Source organism: Catharus ustulatus, chromosome 8 (assembly GCF_009819885.2).
Source record: "Catharus ustulatus isolate bCatUst1 chromosome 8, bCatUst1.pri.v2, whole genome shotgun sequence".
NCBI lineage: Eukaryota > Metazoa > Chordata > Aves > Passeriformes > Turdidae > Catharus > Catharus ustulatus.
Window position 1 is genome coordinate 33665050 of NC_046228.1, and position 20598 is coordinate 33685647.

The 20598-nt window shown below is 49.3% G+C and overlaps 2 protein-coding genes across 3 annotated transcripts in view; one reads left to right on the top strand and one right to left on the bottom strand.

Moving 5' to 3' along the window:
* Positions 1-5840: 5840 nt before the first annotated feature.
* The window catches only part of LOC116999270 (early activation antigen CD69-like), a 33355-nt gene continuing 18597 nt past the window's right edge, over positions 5841-20598 (bottom strand). The window contains exons 1-6 of one of the 2 annotated variants that reach the window (XM_033065768.1): positions 8472-8608; positions 7227-7714; positions 6752-6847; positions 6472-6650; positions 6191-6291; positions 5841-6100 (exon numbers count right to left, since the gene is read on the bottom strand). In XM_033065768.1, coding sequence (XP_032921659.1) covers positions 5986-6100; positions 6191-6291; positions 6472-6650; positions 6752-6847; positions 7227-7608 — 873 coding nt within the window. In that variant the 5' untranslated portion in view covers positions 7609-7714; positions 8472-8608 and the 3' untranslated portion in view covers positions 5841-5985. Of the gene's footprint in view, positions 6101-6190; positions 6292-6471; positions 6651-6751; positions 6848-7226; positions 7715-8471; positions 8609-20598 lie in introns of those variants that run through there. The other variant, XM_033065767.1, reaches the window with a different exon arrangement.
* Positions 12432-20598, top strand: part of LOC116999271 (early activation antigen CD69-like) — a 33778-nt gene continuing 25611 nt past the window's right edge. The window contains exon 1 of the mRNA XM_033065769.2: positions 12432-12496. The gene's annotated coding sequence lies outside the window, so the exon portion shown is untranslated. The remainder of the gene's footprint in view (positions 12497-20598) is intronic.

Consider the following 20598-nt stretch of genomic DNA (forward strand, 5'->3'; position numbering starts at 1 on the left):
TTCCCAGTGCTAACACATTTTCAGAAAAATGAAAAATGATGTTGTGACTCAAATGAAACTCTTATTACAAAAAACTCTCTCCCATTTGTCCAATCAGTGATCCAATTTGTGTCATTTCAAAAATGTCCTTTTATGCATTGCTGTCCTGGTTTGGAGGCAGGACAGGCAGGAGCTCCTCCTGAAGTGGAGAGTGAAGATCCCTTCTCTCCAATTTATTATAATTTGGAAATTAAGGAGGTCTCAGGCAAAGATATGGGTTTAGGAATAACAGTTCTTTACTAATGTAACTACAAGACAAAACAAAACAACATCAGCTATGAAAAATCAGTGACAAAACAGAACAAATTACTCAGTCCCAGTCCCTTTTCCAGTTGCAGACACTCTCTTCCTCCGCATGGTCCCGGTGGAGACCAGGGCAGGCCCCTCGCAGCTGCGGCAGCAGCAGGCGAGAGAAGGGAGGTGGAGGCAGCAGGGCCGTGTCCCAGGTGGGAGAAGGGTGAAGGAAAAACTCCCCACTCACCGTTTGGGTCCCGGTTCTCAGCGCTGTTCTCAGAGGCAGGAGGCTGTAGCAGAGCAGGGTGCGGGGCAGATCCAGCTACAGAGAACCTCGCTCCTCTGTGTTCAGACAGCGTGTGTGTGAAGGAAAAAAAAACCAAAGAGTTTTCCCTAGCACACCTCTCAGGTGTGTGACTGGAACCCTGTGTCCATCTGGTTTTCCCAAGGGCTCAGACTGGGCAGGGCCTGCTCAGTTAGTGGAACCTCGGGTGTTCACTCATCATGTGGTTTTAAGCAGGCCATTGCACCATTCGACTTTCCCAGCTGATGCTGCATGGTAGGGGATGTGGCACACCCACTCAGTGCTGTGTGTTTTAGCCCAGGGGTTTATAGGACTGTTCTTGAAATGAGTCCTGTTGTGTGACTCGATTCTCTCAGGGGTGCCATGCCTCCAAAGGACCTGTTTCTCAAGGCCCAGGATGGTGTTCCGAGCAGTGGCATGAGGCACAGGGTAGGTCTCCAACCATCCAGTGGTGGCTTCTACCATGGTCAGCACGTAGCGCTTGCCTTGGCGGGTCTGAGGCAGTGTGATGTAGTCAATCTGCCAGGCCTCCCCGTACTTGTACTTGGACTAACACCCACCATACCAGAGAGGCTTCACCCGCTTGGCCTGTTTGATGGCAGCACACGTATCACAGTCATGGATGACCTGAGAGATACTGTCCCTGGTTATATCCACCCCTCGGTCTCGTGCCCACTTATACATGGCATCTCTGCCCTGATGACCTGAGGCATCATGGGCGCATCGAGCCAGGAACAATTCTCCCTTGTGTTACCAATCCAAGTCTATTTTTGACACCTCTGTCTTTGAGGCCTGATCTACCTGCTCGTTGTGTCGGTGTTCCTCGTTAGCCCGACTCCTGGGGACATGGGCATCCACATGATGAACTTTCACAGGTAGCTTCTCTACCTGGGTGGCAATGTCTTTCCACTCGTCGGCAGCCCAGACTGGTTTTCCCCTACTTTGCCAGTTTGCCTTTTTCCACCTTTCGAGCCAACCCCACAGAGCATTGGCTACCATCCACGAACCAGTATAAAGGTAGAGCTTTGGCCACTTCTCTCTTTCAGCAATGTCCAGGGCCAGCTGAACAGTTTTGAGTTCAGCAAGTTAATTTGATCCACCTTCTCCTTCGGTAGCTTGTGCAACCTGTCGTGTGGGGCTCCATACGGCTGCTTTCCACTTCCGGTTCATCCCCACGGTGTGGCAGGAGCCGTCGGTGAAAAGAGCATAGCGTGTTTCATCTGCTGGCAGTTGGTTATACAGTAGGGCTTCCTCAGCCTGGGTTACTTGTTCCTGCTCCTCTCCTCCTCAGTGAGACCAAAATTTTTTCCTTCTAGCCAATGTGTAATTATCTCCAAAATCCCAGGGCAATTCGGGTTTCCGATGTGGGCGCGTTGCGTGATGAGGGCAATCCACTTGCTCCATGTGGCGTCGCTGGCGTGGTGGGTAGAGGGAACCTTTCCTTTGAACATCCACCCCAGCACTGGTAGTCAGGGTGCCAGGAGGGGTTGTCCTTCCGTCCCAATCACCTCTGAGGCAGCTTGGACTCCTTCATAGGCAGCCAAGATCTCCTTCTCTGTGGGAGTGTAGCTGGTTTCAGACCCTCTGTAGCTCCGGCTCCAGAATCCCAGAGGTCGACCTCGAGTCTCCCCAGGCACCTTCTGCCAAAAGCTCCAGGACAAACCATGGCTCCCAGCTGCAGAATAAAGCACATTCTTTACCTCTGGTCCCATCCTGACTGGGCCAAGGGCTACTGCATGAGCGATCTCCTGCTTGATCTGGGCAAAGTCTTGCTGTTGCTCAGCACCCCAGTGGAAATCGTTCTTCTTACGGGTGACCAGGTAGAGAGGGCTCACAGTCTGACTGTACTCAGGAATGTGCATTCTCCACAAGCCTATGGCACCTAGGAAAGCTTGTGTTTCCTTCTTGCTGGTTGGTGGAGACATTGCGGTGATCTTATTGATGACCTCAGTGGGGATCTGGCGCCGTCCATCTTGCCACTTTACTCCCAGGAACTGGATCTCTCGCGCAGGTCCTTCGACTTTGCTCTTTTTAATGGCAAAGCCGGCTCCCAGCAGAATCTGGATGATCTTTTCTCCTTTCTCAAATACCTCCACTGCTGTGTTCCCCCACACAACGATGTCATCTATGTATTGAAGGTGTTCTGGAGATTCACCCCTCTCCAGTGCAGTCTGGATCAGTCCATGACAGATGGTGGGGCTGTGTTTCCACCCCTGGGGCAGGCGATTCCAGGTGTACTGCATGCCCCTCCAGGTGAAAGCAAACTGAGGCCTGCACTCTGCTGCCAGGGGAATGGAGAAAGATGCGTTGGCAATGTCAATGGTGGCACACCACCTTGCTGCCTTGGACTCCAACTCGTACTGGAGTTCCAGCATGTCCGGCATGGCTGCGCTCAGGATGGAGTCACTTCGTTCAACGCACGATAGTCCACAGTCAATCTCCATTAGACTTGCGCACGGGCCAGATGGGGCTGTTGAAGGGTGAGTGGGTTTTGCTGACCACCCCTTGGCTCTCCAGCTTACGGATCATCTTGTGGATGGGGATCACGGCATCTCGATTCGTCCGGTACTGCCGGCGGTGCACTGTTGAGGTGGCAATTGGCACTTGTTGCTCTTCCGCCTTCAGGAGTCCCACTGCAGATGGGTTTTCTGACAGTCCAGGCAAGGTGTTCAACTGCTTAATACCCTCTACTGCTACAGCAGCTATTCCGAAAGTCCACCTGAATCCCTTTGGGTCTTTGTAATAGCCGCTCCAGAGGAAGTCTATGCCTAGAATAGATGGAGCCTCTGGGCCAGTTACAACTGGCTGTTTCTGTCACTTCTCCCAGTCAGACTCACCTCAGCTTCCAGCAGCGTCAATTCCTGAGATCCCCCCGTCACCCCAGCAATGGAAACAGGCTCTGCCCCCACATGTCCTGATGGTATCAGGCTACACTGTGCACCAGTATCAGCTATGGCCTCGAATTTTTGTGGCTCTGATGAGCCAGGTCATTGGACCCACACTGTCCAAAAGACCCAGTTTTCCTGTGCCTCTCCCTGGCTAGAGGCAGGGCCCCTCTAGCCCTGGATATCATTTCTTTCCTGGCCATACACTGTTCCTGCAGGCAGTTCGATGGTGAGGTGCCACAACCCCCAGAAAGCATCTCCAGTAGGAAAGAGTCACTTAGGTGGCACAGGCTCAGTCATGGAGAAGAAAACACATGGTCAGGATAACTCTGGCAATGAATGAAGGAGAGGTGAGAAGTTCTTTGTATAGGGCTCCACAGGCCAGGTTTATTCCAAGCAGAAGCCGAAATTGGAATCAATGGAGGGTCAAGGTTTAAATATAGACAACAAATGGGGGTGGAGCAGAGGATCCGGACCAGTGGGTTGAGGGCTCAGAGGTGGTGTGAAGGTGGGGCAAAGGGTGACAGCCAGTAGGGTAAAAGGAGATGAGACAATGCAGCAAAATGGGGCCAATGGGTAAATGGGGAAGGCGGAACATTCTAGGGAATATACATAAGGGGAAAAGGGGTGGTGGGCAAAGTGGTCACCAGGGAAACAGAACTGGGGTGCATAAACATAAACCTGCAAAGATCTGTGGGGAGGAAGTCATTCCTCTCCATGCCCTCAGTGTCCCTCGCACAAATAAGGGAAGAGAGAAACTAAGGTTTTTCTCCAGGACATAAAAACTTCTGTTGGGCAGGCTCCAGGGCACCCACAGATCCTTTGCAACAGACAAACAGACAGACAGACAGACACAGGGACCATTGCTCACACTCAGGTGCCTGACTGCGAGCCCCGGGCTGGGCACCTCCGACCGCGGGTCGCAGCTGTGCTGAAGGAGCCTCCGAGCTCCGGGTGCCACCGCATGGCCGGGCTGCAGGTGCTGCCGGCGTTACTGTGGGACAGGTTTCACCCCCTGGCACCAGCTGCCTCCTCTCACTCGAGGCACCTGCCCGTGAAGCCGGACCCGCCGTGGGACCGGGTAATGGTGGGATAGGAGTGAATTATGGCAGGGATGGTTGGGCTGGGCTGGGCCTGGCCAGGTGACAGCAAAACCGCTCTGTCCCTCTGCTCCTCACCCTGGGCAGGCAACAGAACACATCAGGAAAGGCTCGAGGTGTCGGGATTTTTGTGAGTTTAAATCTTCAAAAGAGCTCAGTAGTTGTTAGCTGCTATAAAGTTGTTTATTGTAAAGGCACAGCAGTCTCACAAAGCAAAGTGCCCCAACTGTTCAAGTCCGTGCTAAAAGCTTTCAGCACAGAGTCCCAAACAGAAGTAAAGCCCCCATGAGAAGCAGAAGCAGTTCTGCAGTGCAAGGCCCCGGGAGGGCTGAAGGTGCAGCCGCAGCTCCTGTCTGCTTCTGGGTGATAATGACAGCGGTGTGGAGAATGACGAGAGAGGGAGTCTCTCCCCAATGCACACATTCTTATTTACAAATTACCCAGTGAGCTAAAAACACAAATCTGAATCATTTCTTCTGCACTTCTTAGAATTCCAGTTTTTTAATACAAAAGTCTACCTATAACCTGCACACAGAGCCTTTCTTTTCTACCTGAAAAATGTAAGCAATATTCTTAGTATATTTTTATTATGTCTAAAATTGTATTTTCTGAGCTCTCACTGAGACTTGTTTTTGACACTTATTTTTGTTTTCGAACTCTCACTAAAACTTGTTTTTCATACTAAATTCAAAGGCTTTTACATCTTAAGGCATTTAAAACATATCCTCACTTACTTAAATTAACTTAATTACTTAAAACTTAAACTTACAAGTCTATTTCATTTTTGACTGGTTGAATATACTTTAATCCATCCAAACGGATTAATTCAACACCTGCACATGAATCTGTCTTCGAAGAATTCAGGGTGGTAACTGTTTTACAGACTCTAACACAGAGGGATGTGGGTTACAGTCACATCGTGTCACTGCTTCCACCTCAGGGAGACAAATCCTTGTCCTGCACCAGCCTGGATTTCCTCCCACAGCAGAGCAGTCAGATCATTCGCAACTGACAGACAGAGAGAGATACAGACAGGCCATTCTTGACACTCAGGTGGGATTCCTCCTCAGCACATGTCAGCTTTTCATCTTCCTCATCTAAGGACAGTCCAAAAATCTCGCCACATTTAGGTCACTTGGTGAAGATTTCTAGGAGCCCAGGGCCATTTGGATTTCCCATTCCAGCTTGCTGTGCAATGACGGCAATCCCCTCACTCCAGCCAGCATGGCTGGCAGGATGGATTGCAGAGACTTTTCCTTTGAACCGTCAGTCCAGCGCTGGCAGTGGGGATGAACAGGCACTGAGGTGACCCTGAGAGCAAGTGCAAGGCACAGGGTGCAGCTGAGAAAGGACAGCCCTGTGCTGGGCTCACAGGTGAAGCTGGGACTGCCCAGCGTGGAGAAGCTCCTTTCTCCAGCCCCTGTTACAGGGGAGCTCGGGCCTTGCTGCACAGATACGGCTGCGGATTCGAGCAGGGCACACTCCTGAATTTATGGTCAGCCAGGCACACACACTCGGAATTGCCAAGGACAGGAACCCTGCAAGGAGGAGCAGAGGCAGCGCTGGTTCCCAGGGGAACACGTTGTGCCCCTGTCCCCCCATGCCCTGCCCGGCTCCCCGGCACTCACGAGGAGCTGAAGCTGCTGCCGTCCCCCCACTGCAGGTGCTCGCCCCATCTGCGCAGCCCGACCCAGTAATCGACGTTCCCGCGGAGGAGGAAGAACAAATCCTGCCAAGGAGAGAGCAGTGGGAGCTGCCCCGGCCCCTCGGGGGGACACGGCCCCGGGGCTCCTTCCCTGCAAGGCCCCGGCACAGGGCTGCAGCCCCAGCCCCAGCAGACCGAGCCCGGCCCAGGAGCACCCCCAGGCTCCCCTCAGCCACCCCACAGCGCCCGCAGCCCCTCACTCACCATTTCCTCATCCTTCAGAACGGCCAAGGAGGCCCCGAGCTCGGAGCACCGCTCCTGACCCTGATCCCACGTTCTGTAATCCCTTGAGAAGTAGTAGCAGAATCCATTGTATCCAACCCAGCCATGGGGACAGCCCAGAGACAAGAGCGGAGTCGCAGGTGGAACTGGAACCTGTGGTGCTGCAGGGGAAGAGGAGAAGGTCTGAGGATTGCCCTGTGCAGGGAGCAGGGACCCCGCTGTGCCCCGAGGGGCTGGGCCCGGGCTGCTGCCCCTCCCTTACCTGACTGCACAGCCAAGGCCACGGCCAACGCCAGCAGCAGCGACAGGAGCAGGATCAGCACCAAGATGTGCACGGGATGGCAGCTGAACCCCTTGCCTGGAGCAGGAAAGAGCTGCTGGCTGCCAGAAGCACAGGCGGCCCTCGAAGCTGCTCCCCCAGTGCCCGGGGAGCACAGGAGGGAGCTCTCAGCCTGTTTGCTCCTCCCTCAGCTGGCAGCCAGCGAGCCAAGAGCCTGGACACAGGCAGGGACACAGCTGTGGGGACAGCCAGGGACACCGCGCTGGGGACAGGCTGCAGCAGGAGAGCTGCACAGCCTTGGGGGCAGCTGCGGCTGCCGCTTCCAGCCACGGATGGGGCCGAGCGGAGCACGAGGCCTCTTGCACACATCGGGAAACAGCCACACACCTGCCAGCCCTGTCCTTGCCAGCTGACACTGTCCCCTCCCTAGAGGCCACAGCCGTGGCCCTGCACTCACCCGGCAATCTTCTGAGGATGCTTCTGTGTCCATGGCCGGGTGCTGATGTGCCCTGGGGACCCAGGGGCTCCCTCAAACTGCCTTCACTGCTGCAGATTCCATTGTCCGCATCTTCACTCACTGCACGCTCACGGGTGGTTTCTTGTGCCTCCGGAAAGTGTGTCTGCTTGGCTGCTGGTCCCTTCTCCTGTAGATATCGAAGCTTATTCTCAAGTTTATGAATAGAGCATAATTCACTCTTCTCAAGGTCACAGCCGGCATCTCTCTGTTTGGAACAATCAGCCATTTGGTCCCGACACATGAGGAGTGTTGGTGAAGCCTTTGGGAGACCGGCCTCGGACACAGCTTCACGCCCACGGAGATGGCCCATTGGAAGGGACATGATGACAGGTCCCAGCTGGTCCCGGTCCTGCGGGACACCGAGGCTCAGGAAGGCGCTGCCGGCTCAGTCCCGCGCTGTCCCCGCTGCCCGGACGCTGCGGCAGCACCTGCGGACACAAGCGCAGCCTGCGGGAGCTCTCCGGTGCCCGCAGCCCCGGCCCCTCGGGCTCTGCAGCCGCTGCAGCCCAGCTCCGTGCTGGGACAGGCGCTGACACCGCCTGGGAGCTGCCGCATGCGGGGACAGGACAGCTGCGCCTCGGAGTCCGCCTGCCCAGGAGAAAGAAGCAGCAGCCCCGGGCTGCTCAGCATTGTCCCCCGCATTCCCTGCCCCGCCGCCTCGGAGCCCGGCGACACCGAGCGCTGCCACAGCCGCTTTGGGTCCCTGCCTGGCAACGGGAAGCGGCTCCTCGCCCAGAAGGCAGCGCCGAGAAGGCTCCGGAGCCCGGAGCAGGCAGGATGCGGCGCTTTGTGCCTCCACTCGGTGCCTGCAGTGCTTTGGGCTCTGAGGCGCGTTCAAGTTGATCCCGTGGCAGCCCTGAGCCGGGCAGGGACACCTCCCGCCTGAGCAGCGGCGCCGAGCCCGGGGCGCCACGGGCGGCAACTGTGGCGGGCACGGAGCAGCCACCTCCGGGCTACCGAGAGCAGCCGGGATGAGCCAGCGCTGCTGCGGCACCGGCTCGTCCCCAGGGATCCGCGGCGAGGAGGAGACCGCGGGCAGCCGCTCCCTCCCTCCGCCATCTCAGCCCAGGGGCACACGGGGGACCCCGGCCCAAGGAACTCGCCAGAACCGCCCCGTTCCCCTCAGCGCGGCCCCTCCGGCCGCAGCGAGCCCCGGGCTGGGGCACAGCCGAGCGCGGCTCCTACCTGGGCTGGAGCCGCTCCCAGCTCCGGGCTCGCCGCCCGACAGCGCGGCTTTGTTCGCTGAAAGACAAACCGATTGTGATCATTGCCGCCGCTCTTTAGAGGCGACGTGCAGCTTTATCCCTTTTATAACCAGCCAGCCTGCGCGACGGTCGGAGCTCATTGGTCGACCGTTAGAACCAAACCATCCGGGTTAGCGGCTCATTTCAGAAATCACTTGCTTTCTCGGAAAATGTACGGCATTTCGCCAGGAGGGCGCCTCCAGTGGAGGGAAAGGCGAACAATCAGCAGAACGTAGCCGCGCGTCCAGCGATGTTCGGATTCTGCCGGTCTTTGACCCTTAAGATCAGTAAAATTGAGCACTTTGCCTCATTTCAAACCCATAGACCAGCACCAAAAATGCATTTTCCTTCGATTCAAACATTAAAGTAATGGAAAATGCTGATTTCCCGCCAAGTGAGACACCAAAAATCATGAGTGTTTTCCTTAATTTGAGAACCTTCAAATCGTAGGTGAAGGAGGAGTCCTCCCCAGTTCAAGCACAATTAACTGAAAGAAGTTTTTCTCCTTCATATGAAATCTCTGTTCTTCTTGTAACCCCCATTCGTTTTCTTTTTGGCAATGGGTTCAACGGAGAGTGATGGGCAGTTCCCTCCCAGTTCCCTCCCAGTATCCCTCTGCCTGCCAAGCACCGGCACGGATGGGGAGAGCACTGCCAAGGAACTGGGAGCACTGCACCTTCCCAGTGCTCCTCATCCCCCTCCCAGTGCTCCTTCTTCTCCACTGCCGCTGCTTCCACTCGCCCTCCCAGTTCCCTCCTAGCATTCCCTGTGCTCCCAGTTCCCTCCCAGTGTTCCCAGCATCTCTTCCAGCGCTCCCAACGATGCCAAAGCCCTGCAGGACACTGTGGGAAATAGAAAAGGTACAGAACTCTCAGAAAGCTGTGTGAAAGCAAATTTCAAGACGGAGAAATGCAAGAATGCTGAAGGTGCAAGGACAAGAAACAACAGGGCTGTGAGCTGCGTAGAGATCGGTCTGAGAAAAATATGTTAAACAAGAGAGTAGAAATATTTAACCTTAGTAATGAAGGTTTTTCCACTGTTTGAAGCTATTACAGGCAAGCATTGTTCAAAGCAAGATGTACATATGGCTTTATTAATTGGTCTGAGCAAACACTTGTCAGCTTTTAATATTATGGTATGGGCTAGAAAGTTGTTAAAAGACTTGGTCACAAAGAGAACTTGGTCTGCTGTGCAGGCAGCTGGAGCTGTTCCATCTCCCTTGCTTGGTTCTGTAAAATGAGGCTGATGATTGTGATGGAATAAAGCTCCGAGACAGCTGCTCCAGCATTCCCCTCCTGTTGTTTGTGTACACAGATATAGGTAAATATAAGGTAGGAGAAAAAATATCCCAGAAAAACCCCACAGTGATGGTGCCCCGTGTGGTGCCCTGTTTGGTTTTATGGAACAACTGCTGGAATCCCCAGATAGTTAAAAGGGACATCTGTGGAATAATCCTTTTGGATTAGAAATGGATCCTATTCTCGTCTCCTCCTGCCTACTGGACACCCCAGGATGGAGCCGAGGAAGAAACCTTGTGGAGAATCAGGGAGAGCTCTGGGGAAAAGAAATCACGGGACAAGATTCGTCTGTTTATCACTGGCTAAAGACAATTATTACTGCTGAACCTCATATTAATATTCAGGATGATGAATTGAAAGACCTTTTAACGTGGGTCAATACGAACTATTCAGGCACAGACCTTAACTCTGTCTTCACATTCTCTTTTTGGGATGCTGTCCACTGGAACGTTTATAATCCATTCACTTTTGAACGGGATCAGAGCGTGGTTAAAATTATTGCTGCTTGTCCAATGATCATAAACATTTTTCAACAGACGACCCCACCCGTGCTTTGCCCTGGAGCCTAAAACGAATCCCCAAAACTCTCCCCATCCCAGAATGATTGCCTAATTCAAACTGAGCACCCCGCTCCTTTTCTCCCTCAGCACAGCGTCTCTCCCTCTGCCTTACATCCTCACAATATTTCAGCCTATATTCCGCCTCCCCCACGCTCTGTGCCGGGTCTCCCTCCCCTCAGCCCTCTGTCTGTACCCCAGGTGGGCACTTCGGGACCCCCTGGGAGCCCTCTGCTCTCCCCGTGTCAGCTCTGGCCTCCCCCGCCTCTCAAACCCTTCCTCAGCCTGTTCCAAACTCCTTTGTTCCCCCGGCTCAGAATGCTTTCGCCGGCTCTGCCCCCGCTCCTCGGCCCCGGCCGGTCCCCTGGAACCCTCGGTGCTTCCCCGAGGAACTCCATGGGCACACATCCCTCCGCGCCCTTTGTGGCCTCTTTTCCCTGCAGCATCCGAGCGGCTGCGAGCGAGAGTTTCCATCGCTGCCCCCGCGGCCCCGATGCGAGCCCCGCTGCCGCTGCACTCTTCCTGCCTTGTCCCCTCGCATCCCAGCGCAGCTCCAGCCCCTTTCCCAGCCCATCCATGCCTCGGCTGCCCGCGGCGAGCGCCACTGCCGGTGCCCCGTCTCTCGCCCTTGGCACAGTGTGCCCGCTGCAGCCTGCGCCGTGCCCCGAGAGCTCCGCTCGTTCTCGCAGCGCTCGGTGCCCGGCCCGGCTCCAGCAGAGCCTTTCCCGGCGGGCTCGCTCCCGGCCGTGGCTGCCCCAGCCCCGCCCGCCCCAACCCCAGCGCGGCTCCCGTCCCCGGCCATCGGCTCGGCCCCGCTCGCCCCGGCGGCTCCGCTGCCCCCGCCCGCGGCTCCGCTGCCGCTGCCGCTCGTGGCACACGCTGCTGCTTCCATGCTGCCCGCTGCCATCGTGCCAGCCCCGCAGCGATCCCCAGCCCTGGCTGCTCCCACAGCCCCTGCCCTCCGCAGCTGCTCCCGAGGCCGCGCCCGTGCAGCCTCTGCCCCGCCGTGCTCCTGTCCTTGGCAGGCTCCAGCTCCCGTCTGCTGCCAGCGCCTCGGCATCCAGCACAGCTTGCGTTCCCCCGCCTCCCGGGGACCCTCCGCTTCCTGCCCTGCTCCTGCTCCTGCTGCTGCTTCTTCTCGGAGAGAGGGGGAAGGAACAGCAGTACCACATGTGCCAGCCAGTGCCAAACCTGGGACACAGCCTGGGATCGTTGTTCAAACAGTAGAGCCGGGAGAGAGAGCAAATGGAAATGCTGCCTTGCCTAAAACTGATTCTAAAAGCCAAAGTGACAATACTGCATTACGTTTACCTAATTGGTCAGAATCAGACGGAATCTTGAGCCAGATCAAGGTTTTGATTCCTCGAACGAGCAATTTCTTGCTGTCCTTGTGAGATGTGGTAGAAATTATCATAATGCACAGTACGAGTCCCTCTCTCATCATGACATCAAAGAACTCAGACAAGCTATAATGGGGAATGACCTGGCTTCTCCTTATTTTGAGAACACGACTGAAAGTATTTTTAATTCCTATGATGTAACTCCTGAAGACTGTCATAATGTGGCTTCCCTAATTTGAACTAATTCTCAATATATCTTGTAGGACTTAAGTGGGATTTGAAACGAAGGAGAAAAATCTTCTTTTCCGTAACTGGGTTTGAATTAGGGAAAACCCCCTTCACCTACGATTTGAATGGTGTCAGTTGAAGGAAAACACGCCCTTTTAATTATTTTTGGTGTCTCACTAGGCGGGAAATCACTGTTTTCAAATAATCTTATGTTTAAATGATAGGCGAATACCTTTACGGCGCTGTTCTATGGGTTTGAATTGGGCTCGGTTCTACTGCTCTGAAGGGTTAAAAGTGGCACAGTCCGAGCCCCGCCGGTCCTGCGCCTGGTCCTGCGCGGAATTATGAAAATCTCCCAAACCCGCGCTGGGCGCTTTTCCTTGGCGGTTCTGTTCGAACTGCAGCGACACCGCCTCGCCCCGAAATTGTTTGTTCGCCGTAACGGCACCATCGACCCCGTCTTCTCCCGCAGGGCCGGAGCTTCTCTGTCCCGGTGCCTTCGGGCAGGGGCGGCCCCCGGAGCTCGGAGCGGCTCCAGCCCAGGTAGGAGCCGCGCTCGGCTGTGCCCCAGCCCGGGGCTCGCTGCGGCCGGAGGGGCCGCGCTGAGGGGAACGGGGCGGTTCTGGCGAGTTCCTTGGGCCGGGGTCCCCCGTGTGCCCCTGGGCTGAGATGGCGGAGGGAGGGAGCGGCTGCCCGCGGTCTCCTCCTTGCCGCGGATCCCTGGGGACGAGCCGGTGCCGCAGCAGCGCTGGCTCATCCCGGCTGCTCTCGGTAGCCCGGAGGTGGCTGCTCCGTGCCCGCCACAGTTTCCGGGCTCGGTGCCGCTGCTCAGGCGGGAGGTGTCCCTGCCCGGCTCCCGGAGAGCTCCCGCAGGCTGCGCTTTGTCTCCGCAGGTGCTGCCGCAGTGTCCGGACAGCGGGGACCGAATCACGATTTGAAAGAGTTAAGATTATAGCGAAGGGTTAGAAGCAATTCATATTAATCGGGGTAGGTTAGATAAACAAACCATAGGTTAATGATGGTTAGGTGTTAAAGTAGCGATAACAGAGGTATTGTTTGCCATTAAGAGATTGTTTCAGTTTTGTTTATAGAAAGGAGTTAATGAACTGTTATAAGAACAGAGTGAAACCAGTAGAACGCTGGCTAACACCTGGACTTTATACCAATCAATCACGAAGCTGGGGATATTCCGGATTGTGCCAGAGGGTCACGGTGACCTGACGAAGACTTTGCTTACTTCATCTTTCAAGACCACTGACCCAATTCGAGACCACCGACCCAATTCCAGAGAAGAATTGCACACCCGTGATGGACTGTTTGCCTCATTTTAGCGCAGAGCGGGGATGGGAGGGGCTGGGGTTATGCTGTAAGACTTGGGGAAATAAACAGAGATTGTAGTTTGTGTGTCTGAGTGACGGAGAGCCGTGCGTTTCGGAGCTGCCGTGTAGTTTTGAAGTAACTCTGTCATCTTCTGTCAGAAGTTGGTGGTTGGGGTTTTTGGGGGGAAGAGGAGCTGAGACTTTTTGAAGAAAATGAGTACAGACAGAGGACAGGACCGGTTTAGCAGAGAAGAGTAAAAGTGTTTCATAAGTTGTGATTCTCGATGCGGAGGTTGTGTTTGTAAATCATAAGGGTAACTTCTGTCTGAGAATCCAACCAGAGGGAAAGAGGGAGTTCCCAAACCTCTGCCTTCGTTTATTGCAAACAAGTTTGCTATTCGTTTCGGTTTTTGCAAGCACGGAAAGTGTCAGGCATTTTTCATTGTTTTGGGGAGCTAATTTTGGTGAATTTTTCTTTTTCTTTTTCTTTATTTTTATTTTTTTTGTTTTATTCCCCCCTTTTCTGGAAAATGTAAAGCAAATTTTTTACTTACTACGAGGATACTGTACTCAGCTAATTGTTCTAAAAGTTGTTTTTCAGTTCTTTTCTATGCACTTTTGACAATGACGTTAAAATTATTTAACATTTTAACATTATTTAACATTTTAACATTTTTTACTTTTAAACATAATAAAACTTATACTAAGCTTATAACGTAGCTTATACTAAGTACTATTAATATTACAATTATAGGGTGTAGGAGTGTGTTTAAAATTGTAGTTGTGGTTGGTGACTATAGAGTGACTCTCTTGTGATAACTTGTGGTTTGTTTTAGTTTTTGTCGGACTGTGCATACTTTCTGTCTTGTGATAGACAGTAACTGGAGTTTTTGTCTATTTTTTTATATTAAAAGGATTTTAGTCGGATTTTGATGTTTGGTTAATTGCCTTACTATTGTAAGGTTTATTTTTATTTGTAAGGTGTAGGTAATAATTTGTGATACATTGTGTAATTAAATCTTCATAGTTCATGGGATACAATGGATGTAAAATACCAGATGTCTCATCTAACATTTTTAGCAAACTGATAAATACAAAAATTAGAGTGAATCTTAGACAAAGTTACATAATTGCTATTCTCTATTTTCAGGAAAGCACAAGCGGTTTTTAGGCATACACAGCCTTGGCATAGCTTTTTGACTAATGTTTGGATGAATTTTAACATAACAGCCATATTTAGTGTCTAGACATATATTTTGGACATTGATTGTATTATTTTTGCACATACATTTTTGCTGCTTTTGGGTAATATCAGATTTTAGGTTTATATTTTGACATGAATTGTGGCATTACAGATAGTAAGAACAAAGGCAGTGATCACATTGTTAATGGGATCATAGGTGAAATTCACTGTGGTCTACCATGACTGGAACTTTTTTAAAAAATTTTGTGGCATTATTTTTAACTTCTTGTCGAATTTAATTTTAATTGAGAAAGTTCCTTTCTTTTTTTCTCTCCTGATTAAAGTAATTATTGATGTTACCTATAACTGTGCCTGCATACAGCTGAGAGCTAAGGATACATTATCTTGAGCTACATGGAGTGCATTTATTATTAATTTGTGCTCTTGTATTTTGCTTTTTCCTATTTGGTGACATCTGAAATTTGCTATTGCTTTGTTCTTGACACGAATAGGGATGACTGTGGGGGTTGTTTTAGTTATGAAATTATTAGTTGCCATGGCTAGTTTATTAATTAATATTTTTGAATTTGTTCTATTTAAAACTCTTGGTCTTGTTTTTAATTTTTTAGTAAGATTTTTTCTACTTTTGAAGTGTGCTTGCTGTTGTAGCTCTGTTGTTTGTCCTCTAAAGGATGTGTTGAGGAAAGAAGTGCAGACTGGCTGAACTTCTGAGATCTTAATTTGCATTAGCAATTCCACACGTTTGAGAGATCACTTTGGGTTAAACAACAATTGTTGTTGGCTCGTATTTCTAATTGCATCTGGATCGATTTCATAGATGTCAGGTTTTAGCTTGGGTGGTGTGGTGTGGGTTTGAGAGCTCAGAGTCAATTTACTTGTTGTTGTAGGAATGGCATTTATTTTACATTTAAATGAGAGTCCTACAGTATTTTGGCCCTAAAGACACAACATTGTAACAGTTTGTGTTCGAATAAAATTATGCTAACAGTCTAATTTATTTGCAGAGTTTTTTTTTACAGTAGCAGTTGAAAAATAGATTTTGGGTACTTTTTTAAGGGTAGTTTTGTTAATTATTTGGCACCTTACTTTGACGACTTTTTTTGTAGATTTTGGAAGTGTCCATCCTTCCTACAGCCTCGTCTCTATATATTGCTATTCATGCTTTTCATATATTTGCTTCTTATGTATGACCTCAGTTGATAAGTTCAGATTTTTAACTATTTGCAGCTTTCTATGTAACTGGTGATTTGGTTAAAGGCTTTGTACTGAGGTTATCAAATATTGCTTTGGTTGGGAGTACTTTCTAATTTTTGAACTGTTATTATAAGTGGAACAGTTTTCTGAATTAAATTTTTTAAAGTTTTTGATTGAAAATGTACTTACTTTGCTGGGGTCAATTTTAGCTTTAGTTTATTATTGTCTGGTGTTACTTTCCAGGGAGATTTGGGAGCTTTCCTTATTCGAGTGTGGTGTATCTAAGCACTTTGTTCTTTGATATTAATGGTGCAAAGGTGGTGAGAAGCACTTGGAATGGTTCCTCTTGTGGTTTGAATGGCTTTTTTGCAAGAGACTTAACATACACATAATTTTTAGGTTGCATGTTAGGCACTTATCTGTTAAGCCTTGCACTTTGAGTTTTAGCCACATGTTTGTTTGTTTGTTTGTTTTCAGTTGTTTACTTGAAGCTAATATATATGTAGCTAGTGGGTTTCTTCTAACTTGTGCAGACATTTTCTTTTGGACTTTATATGGTCTCTTATAACACATTTAAAAGGGCTTAGCTTTTCTTTGGTTTTAGGTTTAGTTTGAATTCGTAGCAGTGCTAGTGGGAGAGCTTGGGGCCACAGCAAATTGACTTTTTGCTCTAACCTTAAAATTTGTTGTTTGATTAAATGATTTATATTTTTTACTTGGTTGTTTGAAGGTGATATGGAGTGTGAGGCTTTCAGTTTATGCCCAAATGATGGTTGGTTTGTTGTATTATTTTTGAGATAAAATGTAGTTCTTTATTTGCAGACGTGGTGGCTGGAACTTCAAAGTGTGCTATTATCTTTTGTGATTGCACTTTTGGTGGGGAAAGCTTTTGGCCATCTTGGAAAGATATTTGTTAGCACTAGCAAGTATCAATACTCCCCTTTCTTGGAAGTTTTGAAAAGTTAATTTGCTGTTGTTGCCCAGGCCCTTGGCCTATTCGATTTTGTCAGGTTTTGTTTTGGGGATGGTTTTGGGTTTAGTTTGGAGGCAAAGATCTCACTGTGGAGTCACTTGAGTGACAGTGGCATACAATTTTTTAGCATCAATTCTTTTAATTAAGTACGTATATAAGGCTTTTACTTCTTAATGTGTTTTGGAGTGCTTTTCTTTTAGTAGTGACTGTAATAAATGAGAGGGGATGACAGGCTTCTTTTTCTTTTTTTAGTAACAGCCCAGCTTATTCAGTTATGGGTTTGGGTTTTTTTCACTTTTAATTAGTTGCCTATTTTGTTGCTTTATATTACCTTATTATTAAAGGAAATTTTTCTATTCAGAATTAAGACGTTTTTAGTGGTTACTTTACTTTTTGTTGCTTCTTTTGCTTCTCTGTCCACTAGCTTGTTTCTTTCCTCTAATTTTCAGCTTACTTTTTGGTGTGCCTTAATTTGTATGATTGCCAATCTTTGGGACAGCTGAACTGCTTCTAGTATGATTTCTTGTGTGTGTTTGATGGGGGGTTTTGTGAATTCAATGATCCTCTTTTTTTTTTTTCTATTTCTAAGGCAGCACAGATTAGACCAATTATTTTTGGCCTTTTGTGTAGAGATGCTTACTGGTAAGGGTCTCTGTTCTATTGCCTTTTTGTAGGTGGTCACTGCATACTTAGCCTGTCGCTCTCCACTGATGGCGTAGCTGCCTCTGTTAGTGAACCAGGTTTTTACATTATTGTGGAGGGTGTCTGTTAGGTTTGGATGGCTGGAGTAGGTGGCTTCAATGGTTTCTGGGTAGTTATGGTGTACTGGTTTCTTTTGGTTTCCACTGAGGAAAGGAGCTGGGCTGACAATGTTAGTTACTACTATTTCCACATTGTCTTGTTTTGCTATAATGCCTCGGTATTTTAGGATTATTTGTAGGGAAAGCCAGTGCTCACTTTGTACTTTTAGCACTGCAGACACTGTGTGAGACACTGGCACAGTCATTGTCTGGCCCCAGGTGGATTTGTGTGCTTCTTGGATGTTTAACACAACTGTTGTTACGGCTCAGATGGATCCTGGCCAGCCCTTGGCCATCACAGCGAGCTGCTCAGGAAAGTGAGCCCTGCCCTTTGTTATGGGCCCAGATCTTGGGCTAGTGTTCTTAGGGCAATTTTGGGATTTTTATGGGAAAATAGGAGGAATGGTTTATTTATATTTGGTAGTCCCAGAGCTGGGGCTGACACAAGAGCCTTCTTAAGTTGGTCAGAGGCTCGTGTGGCCTCTTTTGCCAGGCCTTTGTTCCCAGCTGCAAGGAGAGCATACAGTGGTTTCACAAGTAGTTTGTAATTATAGATCTGAAATTTGCACTACTTTGTCATTCTTAAAATGTTTTCAGGTTCTTTGATTGGTAAGAACTGGCCCTACTGCCTCCCACAGATGTGTCTGTACTGTTAGTTTTCCAGTTCTGGATGAGACTGGCTTTTTAGGGGGTGTTTTAGTGGGTGTTCTTTTTGAGTTCCCATCCTCCTTTTGTTTCCTAGGGGGAGGTTTAAATAGATCTGTTAGATCTTGTCCTTGTACTGCTGTGTGATAGACTTTATTGGATTTTGTGCATCTTTGGTCTGTGTTGCAGGTGGAGAAGCATTGCTTATGTTTACCTTTATTAGATGCCTTATAATTCTTAAGGGCTAATACTAGAGGATCAGAGAGGGGTCTAATCCCACAGTCTCTGCCATTTAGGGTGGTCTCAAAGGGTAAAAAAAATATTTGCATGGGAAACTTCATCTTATTTCCTTTTTCTTCTCACAAACAACATTAACTCTAACAAGGTGTTATAATCTAAAGTTGTAGTATTTCTCATTATTTATTATTTTTTCATATTTTATTATTTATTCATATTCATTATTTAATTTATATAGCAGCCACCACTGGCTACAATATTTCAAAAGTGTTTTCTTGTCCTCCATGCTTCTCACACCAGGTATCTCTCCCCAGTGGGTTCAAACACACCTTCCTGGACTAGCCTTAGGTATCTTTTTACTGTGTCTTGTCCCCATACTGACATTCTCAGTATTTTTTCTTTTTCTTTTTTTAAAATCTCTGTTCTGCTCTTATCTAAAGATGGCTCTGGATCTAGGCAAAATATACACACACACAGCGTCCCTCACACAGCACCTTTCACCAATTACCACCCACTGAACACCTCACTTACTCTAGGTCACTCTGATTATTTGGGAAATGGGCAAAATGAGGGGAAGTGATCCAGCCAACTCTCTCTTTGCTTTCACTTTGCAGTGAAAGTCACGTTTTGGTCACTCACACAATTAAAACACAGCACAACAACATAGCACATTTGGACTTTGGACAATAGCAGCAATAAAACAGAGATTCACTCGACTCACCCCCAGGGTCGCTGGTGGCTCTATCAGTCAGTGAATCTCCCCACTGGCCTCCCTGACCAGTATCCCTCCACTGACCCCTGGCTGGGCTGGTGGCCGCTTGCAAGCTCAGACCTGCTCACACAGGGTGTCTATTCCACCTGCAAAAACGTTTTAATGCACCTCACTGGCTGCCCTTTCTAGCCAAGTGTGTACGACTCAGAGGCTTCTTAAATTTGACACAGACCTTTTATCTGTGGGCCAGCAGGTCCTGGTTTGTCCCGATGGAGCGAGCTGAGTTATGGAATTTCTCCAGGGAAATCTTGGGGCATCCTTCAGGGAGTCTGTTCCCCACCCAGCTCCCGCAGTTGGACAGAGGGCTCCTGCCTGGCTCGCCAACTGATACACGGAAAAGACTTTATAACTCGTGAGAAATGAGAGCTATAAAGTAGGTGTGCATTTATTTAGCGTTGAGGTGCATGGGAATAGCTCCTCTTAAAGCATGAACATTGAAAGGTCAAAATACTGTTTTATTTATTTTTGAAAAACTTAGGATTACACAATGCGCCTAATACGTATTTATGTCTTACCTTTGCTTATCTTTGCCTACTTTCACTTCATATTAAAATGAACCAAAAGTCCTTTTGCACTTGTGCCTCCCCAATTTGGGGGTCATCAGGGGTTCATCAGGGGTTTTTGACGAAGGCTTTTAAATTCTTTATCACACTTGAACTTTGTTTTTGGAGCATGCCACTTAGCTTTTTGAGCACATTTTAGACTTTCAGTACAGTTTTTGTTGGCTTAAGGTTTTAGATTTATTACTTATTACTGCTAGTCTTGCACCCTTAACTTTGTTTGCAAGTCTTGGCTTCGTTTATTGCAATGTAATTTGCTTTTCTTCTCGATTTTTGCAAGCATGGTAAATATCAGGCATTCTTCATTGTCCTGGTTGGCTAATTTTGATGAACTATTCCTTACTTTAAAATTTTTTGTTTCAGAAGTCAGTGCTGGACAAAGAAATTTAGGACAGGATGGCAAGGAAGCAATATGCCAGACCCCAAAACCCCAGACAGAACTGAGAACCTTCTTGGGCATCACGGGGTGGTGCAGACTTTGGATTTACGATTATGGAAGGAAACAGAGACCTCCAATGAACAAAAGAAGCATCACAAGCCTTCCACCAACTAACGAAGGCCCTTATGTCAGCTCCCGTCATTCCAGATGTGAGTAAACCATTTCTTTTTGTTTTCTCACAAAAAGCAGGGGATTGCTTTGGGAATCCCCTAGCACAAGACCTGGGCCCGTATCACAGGGCAGTCGCCTACCTCTCCAAACAGCTGGATGCAGCAGCCAAGGGCTGGCCAGGGTGCCTCAGAGCTGTTGCAGCAGTGGCAGTGAACATGTAAGCAGCAGGCAAATTCACCCTAGGCCAGAAGATGACTGTGCCAGTGTCCCATGCAGTGTCTGCAGTCCTGGAGGTGAAAGGTGGGCACTGGCTTTCCCCACAGAGATTCCTGTAATACCAAGCCACAGTGATGCAGAACAAGATGATGCAGAAATTGTGGTAACTGATATT